This window comes from Cuculus canorus, chromosome 1 (genome assembly GCF_017976375.1).
Source record: "Cuculus canorus isolate bCucCan1 chromosome 1, bCucCan1.pri, whole genome shotgun sequence".
Classification (NCBI taxonomy): domain Eukaryota; kingdom Metazoa; phylum Chordata; class Aves; order Cuculiformes; family Cuculidae; genus Cuculus; species Cuculus canorus.
Genome location: NC_071401.1, coordinates 62,608,581 through 62,622,993, shown reverse-complemented (window position 1 = coordinate 62,622,993; position 14,413 = coordinate 62,608,581). Strand labels below are relative to the sequence as shown.

Here is a 14,413-nt window from a genome sequence, read left to right as displayed (position 1 = left end):
TGTGCAGCTTCTAAGCTTCCTTTGCGGATCAACCAGTCAACTGGATTCAGTTACCTCAACAGAGAATACACGTACACTTTCATCTGAACCTAACACAATTCTCCCCTGAATTTCTGGAGAGGAAAAAAGCGATTTCCCATTTAAAACCCTCCAGATGACAAGCCAGAACTACCTTTCCTTTGACTTCATACTCCAGGCCTGCTTTCCCAGGACTTGTTTCTTTCTCCTTCCACCACAGAAACATCGTACCAAAAAAAACTCCTTGAAATCTCTTAGCCTACCTTAAAGCACTGAGATGGAATTAAGTACCTATAACCTATTAACCCCTCCAGCAGTGGTTTGTTTCACAGGAGACTTCATTAAGAAGAGGCTAGAGACTGTGCAAGCTCTTCAATTATTCTGTTTAACAATACGCACTATTAGGTTTAGATCTTCTCAGCAGAAATCAAGTTTGCATTTTCTTGTTCTTATTAGATGTGGACAACCAAAAAAATTAAAACAAGCAGAAGTCCACCTCCTTCCCTAAGTTACTTACAATGGTCTCCACTAGAAAGTCAGAATATGCGTGCTCACCCTTACATTTTCTCTTGTTGTCTAGATACACCTTCCTTATTTCCACAGAAGCTGTATTTTGTTAAACCTTTAACCAATCCAGACATCCTCCTCTGGAATTTTGCAGGGTTTTTTTTGCATCTTTCCTTGTTGAGCTCAACAGAAATCTCATTCTTGGTGCAATCTCACTAGTACACAAATAAAATGATTACTGTAATAACTACTTCCTGTTAAGCCACTGCGGAACATGAGTCATTCTGTAGTAGCACCGGCATCGTTAGCTCATTCAGGTTGAAAGAATAAGCTTTTTTCCTTTTATTACATAGGAGTCACATCCTGCCTTGCAATTGTATTTTAAATAAAAAACTGCATTTTAGCACATTTTACTTTTCCGGTTTTGGATCATCTTTGCAGCCTAGAGAGGTCTGCAGCAACATGCACAGATACTTTTTAATTACCTAGATGGATTTTTACAACTGTATTGAACAAGATGAAATGAAGATGTATTAATAAAGATGAATTGCTATCAGATTGCAACAGTTAAGCAAAATCTAGAATCATAGTCCATCTGTATTAGTACCAAGGCAAAGGTTACATAGCTTACATGTGAGTCTAACAATCTCCTGCATCAGTAAATATAAGATTAGGTAGTATAGGGAAAAGTGTACTCTTAATACCTGTAACTATAAACTAGAACGCACTACAGTTTTCTGCTTATGGACTACAGCAACAAAAGCGATGTGATAAGGCACAGAGGTATTTTGTAGCTGCTTCTCAGCAGTTTCTCTAGAGAACAGTTTTAAAGCTGTCGGAAGGTAGGTCAGGTTTCTGCGGGATGATTATTTTTTTTCTAATCAATTAAATTATGGAATTATTTTCATTTCTTATAACGAGCATCATCCCTCCTGAGTAAAGCTATTCTCTCTTCACTGGCTGCTACTAAACATTTGTTTCTGTGGTGACATCACCCTCCTCCAAGTGAATATTCAGCTATTCCTTTATTTAGGCTCCCTGCCCTACTCTCATTCCTAGTGATCAGACACCATTGCCAAAATCCTTAAAGCCATCAGTCCTCTTCTTAACACAGTCTGGCAGCCAGCTGGACAATTTTCAAACTACACTGTATTTTTCTCACCTGCTGTGCTTTCTGGCACCTCCTGCTTATCTTGCACGAGCTGCATGATATCCGACACCACAACCTGATGGTTTGTATCTTCTTCTTTCTCTTCATTAGACTGGTTTGCTGTTGCAAAACAGTTGCAGCTTCCAGTTTCTTTGCAGAGGATCAACCTCCAATACCAGTAGTCAGACATGAAAGTACTGTAAGTTGATTTCTGAAATTTAAAACCAGAAAATCATTTTCTACAAGAAGTAAGAAAAGAACCCAGCTACTTGAAAGAAAAGGCTCAAATGCTGTTAAGATTGACAGTTAGAGATTATCATACCTTTGGTTTTATTTAAAGAAAAAATATGCAGTTTACAATATCCACTTACGGTACGCTATGCAGTTCATAAAAGCCATCCATGAGACTGTATCCAAAATAAAAACTTCAAGAGTCCCCTGTAGTTTCTAAAAATGCTTATATTGGAGCTAATCACGAAAAGCCCAAACAATATACAAATATCAAATTACAGGCGCTCTTACCAGCTGTAAAAAGGTAGAAAATATCAATATCAGTCAATATTTATCTTAAAAATGCCCTCTGAAACCCAGTTTCACGAGGTGAAAGAACATCCCAGAACATGGGTGATCAAAAAGTGAAATAATGTAAGAATAAAAAAAAATTTAAAAAAAAAACAATAAAAAAGAATATCTTATGATTCCCATGATATGGAGATATGAAATTACAGTTTGAAATTTTCATAAGCAGATTAACTGAAGGAAACCTTGACATTGGAAATGTGGCAGGAAGAAAAGATGCTTTGCTTTCTGACACAGCAGTGCCCAGGTCTTTCAGGGCTGCCCTCTTCCTGAGCAGAAGAAAGGGGCAATGGTTCCCTTAGCCTAGATGGAACTAATTACCAGACTTATTTGTAGACACAAGTAAGACCGCAAGCATGTTCTTAAACACCTGCAAATTTCTCAATTTATATATCCAAATGCCAGAGAACTGCAGTGGTTTTAATCTTTTACACAAACATAATCACCTCCTTCTTGAAATTACAGCTAAATCACCATTAATGGTGAAAGATTTCTTCCACATGAGAAAACAGCTTGAGTTTCTAAACAGTATTTGGGAATTCTGCAAAGTGCCAGCAAGGTGTGATTTCTTCATAAAATTACACCACATCCAGTAACAGGTTTGTTCTCACTCTCCTCCAGAGGGCACGTCGGCAATAAAAAATGGACCAAACCTGACCACAAGGGACCTGAACAAGTTTTTCCAACTCTATTTGGAAAACAACAAGTCCAAGCAGGAGAAAAGTATATCTCTCCGGGTAAATTTAATGCCTTTTGGATAAGCAAGAGTTGTGTGGTGACCATTTATCCTACAAGCATCACACTCAAGTGTTCCTAGCATACCTCTGTTTCTAGCTGCTGCTTCGCTTGAGTAAAAGCATCACTCCAGATCACGAATGGCAATAATGATATGTGTAGGGATTCTCACATTGCATTTAAATGTGATAATTTTCTAGAAAGTAAGGACCAAGAAAAAAGGCTTGCTTGATATAAAAGGGTTATCTGTTTAAAAACAAATGGCAAAAAAAAGCCCTAGCTCACTTTATTTAGCAGCAGATCTCCCAGGAATCACCTACAAAGGATTAAGTACTTGCTCTGTCACTTATTACATTATTTCTTCATGAGAAAAGAGGATTTCCAGATAAAAGATTCTTCAACTATTACTTCAAGGTGCATCCTCTTACCAGTTTAGACAGTAATTTTGTTTTATTTTAGGGAATATACTGCCAGTTTCCCCAATTCTCTCTTTGCCTGTTCCCAAACTTCACTGATTTTGCAACACTTGTCAGAAGATGGGTAATAGAGTTAAAAGCAAATTGCTCAACTCTTTCTACAGATGCCAAACCCAACAGGTTCAGTACACACATCCTCCCTGTCACGCAGGTAGTGGCAGTTACAGCTGTACTAACGTACATGCTGCTTGTAAATAATGTATGTAGTACATCGTATGTACTGTCAAGCTGCATCAGGATCTGCAACCTTCTGACACGCCGCATGCAGTGATGGGCACAAGGCTGCACACACAGACACCTGAAGGACACGTGAACAGGGGCTTTAATAAAAGAAGCATTGCTCAGCACATCAATGTGTTTTTTAGTTCTGTGTGAGGGGCTTCCTTCTATTCCATTTCAGATCTTAAATAAATTTACTTCTTAAAGCCACTTAGCAAAGAGCAAAGTTTTCCTGTACAGAACTTCTTTTTATCCCAAGAATTGGGGCAGAAGTGGGGAAGTCTCCTCTGAAGGAGACAAAAACCTCAGAAACCTTCAGCAGTTTTCCCCCTGCTCCTCAGCAAGGTAAATTGAAAAGCCACTGGATCTATGCTTCAGTAGTCAGCAAATTACTGTAGGAATAAATTTTTTATTTATTGCCTTTCCTTAAGGAGTGAAAACTCCTGAAGATAACCAGATATAATTACAACCAAACATGCAGTTATAGACACACATTCATGACCTTAATCCTAGTTTAATTAATTAGTTTTCTGACCCACTAATTATCTTTACTTTGATTTTAAGAGCAGTAATGTGAACTCAGTTTTTAAACCAACAGCTCAGTAACTTAGAGAGGAAAGAAGTTGAGGGGAAATACTAAGACATAATCATTACATATGCTTTCCATACTTTTCTGAACAGGGGCAGCACTCGGAGACATTCACAGGACTGACTTGACCAGATTGCCTATAAAAAGCAAAACATATAAAAAAGAAGGGGGGAAAAAAATCCCTAAAAAATCCCCCAAAATCCACTTATTCTTTGTCTTAAGGTCTAATGCAAAACGTTTCATTCACAGCTGCCCTGATGGATATATATCCACTTGGGTCGCTGCAGTGATACTGCAGACACAAGTAGGTTTTCTTACTATTTCAAAGCATCCAAAGATAAACTAATGCCCTCAACTAACGTAAAAACTAGTCGGATGTACCAAGGAAAAGCTACCAAGAATGAACTTTTCATGTGACATTTACAGGTCTAAATAACTGCTCCTAAATCTCAGTTTTGTATGCTTAAACCAATACTGCTTGTAAGTTTGGGTTTCTGTGTTTTGTTTTAAACCAGATCACAGACATCAAAGTTGCTGAAATACCCAAGGAAAAGCAAGGGCAGCATCTGGATCCACTTGTCAGGTCCTGAAAGCACTGTTGGACTTCCCTGACCCTGATCAGCTTCAGCCAGGACCTGTACCCACAGGCCCAAGATGTGCAGATGAGTTCATCCTGAGGCTTTTGGTCCCCACTGACGCTGTGCCACTGCACTGCCTGTCTACAGCCCTTTCCCCTGGGCAGGCCTATGACCACTTGGAGTCTTGGCTTTGGATTCTTTCACAAGCCTGACTGGATTCCCTGGAGAGACCAGGTTGATTTCTCACCAGGTCAGAAACAGCTGGTAGAGGTTCTGGCATTCAGCCCCTGCCAACAGTGCCACAGCCGGCACATCTGTGCTAGGGCCACCCTTGCCTCCTGCCTCAGCCCCTCTTGTGCAGCACCCCTGCTCTTGCTGCTCCCTGACACCAGTTATTAAATTTATCAAACTATAACTCTAATGGGAATAGAACAACGCACACAGGAACACAAGAGACTTGGCAGAGTACATCTGACGAATGCGGTAGTTCCTCACCACCGTATGAAAACAGGCAGAGATACCTTACAACCTCGGCATGTGCTCTAGGCTGGGAAGGAGGGAAGTCTCCAAGAACACAGTAGGTTACTGAATTCACACTCCCAGGTAAAAATTCTGTTCTAATCCTGCAATGCCAGTCACTCCCCGAGGGACACATCAGGTAGGGGTCAACCTTCCCCCCTTTACCACGAAGAGCTGCCAGCTATTCTGACATCAGTATGATATGCGGCGTGCTTTGCCTGCAAGGTCTGACGGCACACTAAATGGAAGAGACCTTAGCTTTAAAACCGAAATTACATTTGAGACCAATACTATGTTAGTATGCAATGTTAAGAAGTAATATGTAATATTACTACGCAGCACGCCACACTTCATTCAAGTGCAAATGGTTTCTGAACCATTGCTTATGAAATTCAGGGAAAAGCACGGTTTTGGAAAGCGAAAGTCCTATTTCAATCACTTTGCACGCACACTTCACTGAATTTGCTTCCCTTCCCCACCCCAAATCCCCCTTTAATTCAAGAATACCATTGCAAAGGGAGTAGTTAATAATTACCTTCAAATGTAACCAGATTATGTAAGGCATCCAGTTATCTCAGAAACTTAGATCCATATTCTGCAACCACTTCATGGCAGTTAAACCTGACTCCTAGTGTTGCCATAGCTCTGAGCCAGTGCGCTGTTACTGGATTTCTGTTGTTGCCACGCGGTACAATTTCTTCAGCTATTTCACTGGTTATATAGGCAGGACATTATTTCTAGTCAGGTGTAACAAAAAGATTTAAATTTATCTCACTTCTAAGACTATTTGTCTGATATTTTCAGATTATCTTGTGCATTACCTCACACTGCATTTAATCACTGCTCCTTTTTACCATGTTTTCATCATTGCTCCATTTAAATCACCGTGGAAAAAATATTGTATTTACATGGGGAAAACTGGTCTTAATTTAGCACCTAAGTTTTCACATCATTATTTTCCATAAATATGATGACACTTTATTCCAATGCTCTTAAAGACAAACTGTTTAATATGTTATCCAGCCTGAAAAAAAGCAGGCTTAAATGTAATAATTCGTTGAGCTCAGTCCACCTGTATCAATAGAGATCGTGGAGTTCAGCCGATGATGTAAAAGCTCACCCATGTACCTCACAGCTGTCTGGGGGAGAATTCAACTGAACTGGACAGTGATGTCTATTGTACTAATTAACATTCCTTTGTTTTAGAATGGATTAAAGTACACAGTATGGTATTTGAACCCATCAAAATCATTCTGATGAGAATCTTATTTTAATTTCATGTATCTGGGCAGCAGCATTTTCCAATTTTTATGCCTTGCCCTGCCAGCCAGTCATTCTTCGCATTGCACAATACACCAGGAAAGTGTGAAAACCATAACATACTCATACGTTATAGTCCACGTTACACCTACCTAAACCCAGACATTAAACTGTGAGATCCAAGTTAAGAACCTTTCTGACCCATCATGTGCCTTCAACATTCAGTGCAGTAAAAGAAATGTGCATCTCCTCAGGGTCCTCAGCCCTTCACATCTGTATGATGAAAAGAACCACTATTGTATACATTACCTATAGAGTGCCACAAAGAATGAGTCGTGTAATAAAAACAATAAAACATTTTAGGACTTTAGTAAAGCCTATTAAACTACTCAAATTCTCCCTTGCTTATGGAGATATTGTATTTCTACTCTTGCCCCTCCCCCAGTCCTTTCACATTTTGTTCAGAAAGACGGGGCAGGGGAGAACAGCAGCAACAAAGCCCCAGACGTTCTCATCTCTCTCTAGGGCACGTAGAATATCCTTACACGTTTTAAGCCAAAATTAATTTAAAGACTAAATCTTTTCTCGTTTGGAGCTTTACTGTGATCAGCATTTAACTTGAGTACTAAGTAGTTCAAGATAAATGTTCTCATTATTTATTGAAATGCCTTTCACAAAGTATTAGAAATCATCAGACCTAGGTTGGAAACACTGATTTCAAAGAAACTGAAAGACTATTCAACAAGAGCTAAACTGAGGCCTCTTCAAAGGAAGGGGAAAATAAATCAAATGTGTTTCATAAGAGAAATGCTTTCTTCTTTTTTCAACTTTTCACCTTACAGGTAGCCACTTCTCTTCTGAGGAACACTTACAAGTTTAAATGAAGTCCCTCAGCTGTCTTCCCTCCTTCTTCCACCAGAAAAGATAAGTTTATCTTTTCTTAGTTAACCCAGAATCATGCATCATATTTTAAGACATCTAACAAAAAGAATAAAAGCGTAAACATACACATATCACAGGGTAGCTGTGTTCTCCCAAGACTCGAGCAGCCTTCCCTACTGCCTTCCTACACCATTCTGCACATAGCTGCAGGAATAGCTTCAAGTAACACAGTCAAATTCTCTCTCCCTTTTCAGAACAGGCTCAGAGCACACAAAGCTGCCCACGGAGCATCAGAGCAGAGCACAAGGGCAAGGGAAGAGCTTCTTGCAGGTATGAAATTAGGTATGAACAAAACCAGAAGTTCCTCCTCCACCGACTACAAGCATCCTAACTTGTACTGCATCTCAAGTCCTTCAGAAATCTGGACCTCATACACACACTATTTCTGCTTCAGATTCACTACAGGAAAAAAACAGAGGTCCTCAACTTTAGAATGGTATTGGACTTGTAAAGTGACCTGCGGTCAATTTTGTACAAAATTCATGTCTAATGGTGGCCAACAGGTCTTCCCTATTTTCACGGAATATAACCAAAGAAAAATAGATTGTAAGGGAGCGTTAATGTAAATGTTAAAAAAGCACCACGTTACAGAATTCTAGTTGCCTAGAGATCATTATTAGCAAAAGCATAATTTCCTTACTCTTTAAAACTCCCACCAAAACACCTACATCCCTGAAAACTGAGCTTTTGAAATTAGGTATCTAAATTTCTCTCCTCCTGTCCCCTCATGCCAAAGTTTTCTTCCCCACTCATTTCTCCTTCCATCCATGAGAAATTAAACAATCATACTGGCCTGAGTGGGGTGTCCTCTAAAACGGCATGGAGAGCACCTTCCCTCTCTCTAAAACTGTTCAGGCTGTATCTGTTTCCACTGGATCACGTTTCAGAGATTTCTCTCAAGACCCCAGAGAAAGACAAGGTAAGTTTGATTTTAAAATTAAGCCTGAAACACAACAGAAGCTGATAGCACCATACAACATTCTGCAGAGAACGAGGTGGTTATGTGCTTAACCCCTTATGTGAAGGGGCTGATAAAATCTCCCCTTATTCGCGTTCTGTTGATAAACCCAAACTCCCATCTTACCGATGTGTTATTCTTGAATGTGCAAAGCCATGAAAACCCTCAAGAGGCTGCCACCAGCATGAAGGCACTATGCAAATACCATTTGTTTAACTGGGAGCTACCCATGGCCAAGCATGCAAATCCTAACTCCCAGACAAACTCAGCTGAAAGGAGAAAAAGGTATGCTGCTTTCTGAAGGTCAGTGAATACATTGCGTGTTCTGTTTATCTTTAATTTCTCATGGAGATAAGTATTAGAATATTAGCAGTTTCTCTTGAAATCAGAACTTGGAATGTCGAAGACTTTTCTCTGGAGAAATTTTCTAGGACATCGTTTTTGTTCAGTGACCACATAACAGGAGTACGTGCTTAGAGGGGACAGGTCTCCGAGAGATCACTTGGGTCACTTCATCCCACCAACTTCCTGACAAACATATAATAGGTGTCCAGTTTCAAAGGGCTCACACAACATCTACTCCACCAGTCCCTTCTCTTTCTCCTCCCTCCCAACCCCAGCTTGTCACAGATCAAAAGCATCTTGCAATAAGCCATTAAAAAACTTCAGGGCTGGTGGCTTCAGTGTTCAGCCTTTTACCATAACACACATGGGGGAAGAAAGGCATGGCTGAGGCTTCCTAAGGCTGAAGAAACCTTCCCTACTGCCTATCTCCAGAGACAGAGAGCACTGCCAATGTCCTGCGCCTGCAAAATTTGTCAGACAAGTGCAAGGTAAAGAAGATCCTTTGGGAAAGAAGAGGTAAGGTCTCTTGCCATCTACTTGGAATTTAATTTTCTGTTAAGTAACCATGCTGCATACTTCCTAATGAAGTTGTTATAGATTTACCTAGGATGGTAATTTTGTTAGAAATAGTAATTGACAACAACTTTCATCTTGAAAGGAGCACTGTATTAAAAGTTTCAATTAGATATACATTTTAAGATGATTAAAGCTAGTATCTATTTCAAAACTCCTGCAAATTCTCCGGGTACACAGCTGGCTGCCTTGAAGACTTTTACATCTTTGTTGTTAAAAAAAAAGCCTTTCCATGCAACTCTTGTAATTATTTTTATATAGTCCAGTCCCGAATCAGTGAAGTATAAAACTTCTGGAAGCCGTTTGAAACACAATAATTTCAAAGTTCAACTGAAAGATAAGTCATGTGGATGTGGCCCAGATCTCCCTCCAGAAGGGATAAGGAGAGAAGGGAGAGTTACGTGGTGGCAGCCAGGCCCAAAACGTAAGGAATGGCATGTAACATCAACAAGTAGAAAAACAATGCTCAATTTTCTGCCCTGTGACTGTGTCACACGTGCTCTAGCACCTTCTTGAATTAGGGCCTAAATCAATTTTTTTCCCTTCCCCTCCTACTTTTGTTTAGAATGGTATTCTTTATTTGTCAATACGCTAACCAAACTTGCACTAGGTAGGTACATTTTCAAAACCAGACCCTGCCTGCTGCACATTACTATGACTGTTCCACTCTCCAAGACCGAAAGGATATACATGTGCTAATAAATACTGAAAAGGATTTGAAGATAGTCATAAAAAGGCCACTCACAGGAGATCTTTCAGAAAAAAAAACCCAACATTGTTTCTTTTATTTTATTTGCTTTCCGAGCCCTTACTATTCACATTATCAGCTATCCTGAAATCACTAAGTCAGACCGGCTTTAAAAGCGAAATAAAGGGTTTGCAAGAGCAAATCCATTGCCAAGTCTATCTTGATAAAGTTTTCCATTCTTTTTCAAGGTTTACAGCTAAAAATACCTTTAAACAAATCTTTCTATCTGGCTTTTAGACTGCAAACACTTAAGTCTCCTTCCTTTTGTAGATAGAAAAAGAAACATAACTAGAAAAAAACCCAAACCAACCATTTATTTTAATAGTCCAGCCCCAGTGAAATACAAAAAGTCAATAAACACCACAAGCGGCAGAAGCATCCTATTTTGCAATCCGCGGGATTAACCATTGCAGGTAACACCAGCCAACAAAAAGCCCGCATCTAAAACATCTTCGTCCCAGGGGAGCGCTTTGTTTCTGTGACTGCGGGATGCTTCGCTAAATCCCCCGCAGAACCCCCGGCGGCGGCCCCGCATCCCGCGGGAGGGGAGGGCATCCCGCCTTCCTTTATCCCTTCCTCCGCTTTCAGGCAGGTTATCCTGCTTGCCTTTGTTTCCCCTCCACCCTCGAGCACCGAAAACGACGGGGAGAGGGGTGGGAAAACAAAAAAGAAAGAGAGAAAGAAAGGGAAACACACACACACACACCCCATCCACGGCAAAAAGGCGGTGGAAAGGGGCGCATCCCCGCGCCTGGCTGGAGCATCCCCGCATCCCCCTGCCCGCGAGAGATCGCTGCCCCCCCCCCCCCGGCCCCGGGAAAGGCGGTGCGGCTCCCCGCGGCAGCGCTCGGGGCGCTCGGCGGGCGGGATGCGCGCTGCGGGCTGCCCGCCCCCTGCCACTCACCTCGGCGCCCGCAGGACCAGGTGCCGCCGGCGCCCAGCGGCTCGCGCGGAGAGTGGGGCAGCGCCTCCCCGGGGCCGGCGGGGGGAGGTGCCGCGGGGCCCCGCCTGCGGCCGGGGCGGGGGGGACGCTGCGAGGGGGGGGAAGGCTGCGGGGGGAATGCGGGGGGGCAGCTGGGTGACAGTGCTTGGGGGGCATGGGGATGGTGAAAGGGGGGGGGTGGGGGTGATGATGCTGAGGGGGTGTTTCTGGGGGGCCGTGAGGGTGATGTTGAGGGGGTGGTGCTGGGCGGATGGTGGTGCTGGGGGGCGGCAAAGGTGGTGCTGGGGGATGTGGGGATGATGCTGGGGGGCTGTGGGGGTGATGCTGGGGGGCAGTGAGGGTGGTGCTGGGAGGTCGGCGGGGGAGATGCTAGGGGATGTGCGGGTGATACTTGGGGGGCGAGGGGGTGATGCTGGGGGGTGTGGTGGTGCTGGGAGATGTCGAAGTGTTGCTGGGGGATGTGGGGGTGATGCTGGAAGCGGCTGCTGGGGGGCTGTGGGGGTGATGCTGGGGGGTGTGGTGGTGCTGGGAGATGTCGAAGTGTTGCTGGGGGATGAGGGGGTGATGCTGAGGGGGTGATGCTGGGGAGATGTGGGGTGATGCTGGGGGGTGGTGATGATAGGGGGGTGGGGGTGATGCCGGGGAGTTTGGGGGTGATGCTGGAGGGGTGATGTTGGGGGGCGGCTGTGGTGGTGCTGGGGAGCACAGGGTTGATGCTGGGGTGCAGCGGGGGTGATGATGCTGGGAGGTGTGCGGGTGATGCTCGGGGGCAGCGGGGGTGCTGCTACGGGGGTGATGCTGGGGGGAGATGCTGAGGGATGTGGGGGAGATGTTGGGCTGCGGGGGTGATGTTGGGGCTGCCTTTTGTCAGAGCACCGGGAGGGGCAGCGAGAAGCCCTTTGTGTGTGGGAGCGGGAAGCGGAGCCGCTCGGAGCGCTCCTCCCGCCCCGGCAGCGCTGCCTTCGAGCACCTGTAGAGCCTCGTCCGCCCCGAATGGCACCGGGAGCCCCGGCCCGGCGGGGGCAGCTCCGCTCCCGGGGCTCCTGGCGGCTCCGAGGCCGCCCGCAGGGTCACCCGTGTCACCGAGGGGGCTGAGGCCAAGGTGGCTCCGAGCTGGTGGCAGCGCCGGTCCCTTAGCGCTTGTGGGGAGAAGGGAGAGAAGGGGAGAATTCATCGTGAGGGGTGAATTGCACTTGTCCCTCACGGCCACAGACAGGTACAGCGCTTGAACGATGCCCTCAGACATATGGTGTGAATGTCGGGGTTGTCCCGTGCAAAGGCAGGACTTGGACTCGATTATCCTTTGTGGGTCCCTTCTGACCAGGGAGATTCTGTGATTCCATGAGACGTAGTATCCTAGAATCACTAGATTGGAAAAGACCTTTGTGATCATCAAACCCAACTGTACCTGTTCACCACTGAATATTATCCCCAAGCACTTCATCTACTTGTCTCTTGTCTCTTCCTGCACCTGGGTCGGGGCAATCCTCATTTTCATTACAAGATGGGGGATGATGTGATTGAGAACAGCCCTGCAGAGAAGGACTTGGGGGTGCTGGTCAATGAGAAGCTCGACACAAGCCGACAATGTGCTCTCGCAGCCCAGAAGGCCAACCGTGTCCTGGGCTGCATCAAAAGAAGCGTGGCCAGCAGGTCGAGGGAAGTGATTCTGCCTCTCTGTTCCTCTCTTGTGAGACCTCATCTGGAGTATTGTGTCCAGTTCTGGAATCCTCAACAGAAGAAGGATATGGAGCTGTTGGAAGGGGTCCAAAGGAGGGTTACAAAGATGATTGGAGGGCTCGAGCACCTTCCCTCCAAGGACAGGCTGAGAGAGTTGGGCTTTTTCAGCCTGGAGAAGGCTTTGAGGAGACCTTATAGCGACGTTCCAGTGACTGAAAGAGGCTACAGGAAAGCTGGAGAGGAATGGTTCACAAAGGCTTGTAGTGATAAGATCAGGGGAATGGGTATAAGCTGGAAAGGGGTAGATTTAGGCTGGACATTAGGAAGAATTTCTTCACGATGAGAGTGATCAGACACTGGAACAGGTTGCCCAAGGAGGTCGTGGATGCCCCATCCCTGGAGGTGTTCAAGGCCAGGTTGGATGGGGCTTTGAGCAGCCTCATCCAGTGGGACATGTCTCTGCTTATGACAGGGTGGTTGGAACTGGATGATCTTTAAGGTGCCTTCCAACCCAAACTATTCTATGATTCTATGATTCTATGACTTTATGATTCTTAAATACCTCCAGGGAATGTGACTCAACCACCTCCCCGGCACATGTAGGTGCCTGTGTATTTTAAGCAACTTTCAGCAACACTGATCTCCTGTGGGGAGCAGCAGTTTGAAGTGCGTGGCAGCCAAACCACGATGAGACCCTGCCACCCAGCAGAAATGAGCCCAGGTGACAAAGGGCAGGGATTCTTCAGGAGGGAGGAGGTGTTGGAGGGAGAATCTCCTTTTCTACGAAAAGCGGCTCTTTTCAGGGAAGCAACCTGTAGGAGCATCATATTAGCTTTTGGGAAACCACAGCAACGGAAAGTGGTGGTACTGAGGTGGGACACGGCTGAGCCACATGAAGTTCTGCAGCCTAGATTCTGACATTTCCTGGTGTGTTTGGCTCTTGGTGTTTTGTTTACCTTCTATCTGAACATGTATATAAAAGTAACAGTGCTTTTTGTCTCTACATCTTGATCAGACAGCTGGAATTCAATTAGTTTTCCTATTATAGCCTCCTCCCCCCCCCAAAGCAACAATCCAACCAACAGCATATATTTGCTTTCTCATTCAGGTATCCCCAAGCAGTAAAAACTTTGCCTTTTAGCAAAATACCATGCAGCATGTGCTTTCCTGGGCTGGATGTAAAAACACACGGAAAACAGGTGCTGCGAAGAAGGTTCACCCTGCTGGGGAAGCACCCAAGGTGTGCATGTAACTCTGACCACACAGACTTTTTCAGTCCCTTCTCCTCTCACGTTGTCATTGCACTTTCAGGCTGCCCTCTACATCCCTGCTGCAACAGTGGTGGTTTATGTTCATGAAAACCAAACCACAGGTTTTCAGGAACTAAATTTTCCAGGGAGAGTATTCCAGGATCAAGGACAAAGGGAGGCTACCACAGAGCCAAGGGAATGACAGGAAGATGTACCAGGGAGGTTTAGGAAAAGGTTTTTCACCCAGAGGGTGGTGGAGCCCTGAAACAGGCTCCCATGGACGTAGTCACAGCACAAATCCTGACAAGCATTTGACCAATGCCCTCAGACACATGGTGTGAATG

General features: G+C 44.5%; 2 protein-coding genes across 5 annotated transcripts in view; both read right to left on the bottom strand.

Moving 5' to 3' along the window:
• The window catches only part of MCF2L (MCF.2 cell line derived transforming sequence like), a 166,216-nt gene extending 155,068 nt beyond the window's left edge, over window positions 1–11,148 (bottom strand). The window contains exons 1-2 of one of the 4 annotated variants that reach the window (XM_054061996.1): window positions 11,101–11,148; window positions 1,688–1,886 (exon numbers count right to left, since the gene is read on the bottom strand). In XM_054061996.1, coding sequence (XP_053917971.1) covers window positions 1,688–1,865 — 178 coding nt within the window. In that variant the 5' untranslated portion in view covers window positions 1,866–1,886; window positions 11,101–11,148. Of the gene's footprint in view, window positions 1–1,687; window positions 1,887–11,100 lie in introns of those variants that run through there. The other 3 variants (XM_054062005.1, XM_054062039.1, XM_009557874.2) reach the window with 3 other exon arrangements.
• Window positions 11,149–11,508: 360 nt separating this feature from the next.
• On the bottom strand, window positions 11,509–12,385 carry LOC128851286 (uncharacterized). Its single transcript, XM_054059213.1, has 2 exons — window positions 12,110–12,385; window positions 11,509–12,000 (listed from the first exon to the last, which is right to left on the bottom strand). The coding sequence occupies exons 1-2, from the start codon at window positions 12,383–12,385 to the stop codon at window positions 11,509–11,511; spliced, it is 768 nt and encodes a 255-aa protein (XP_053915188.1).
• Window positions 12,386–14,413: the final 2,028 nt, after the last annotated feature.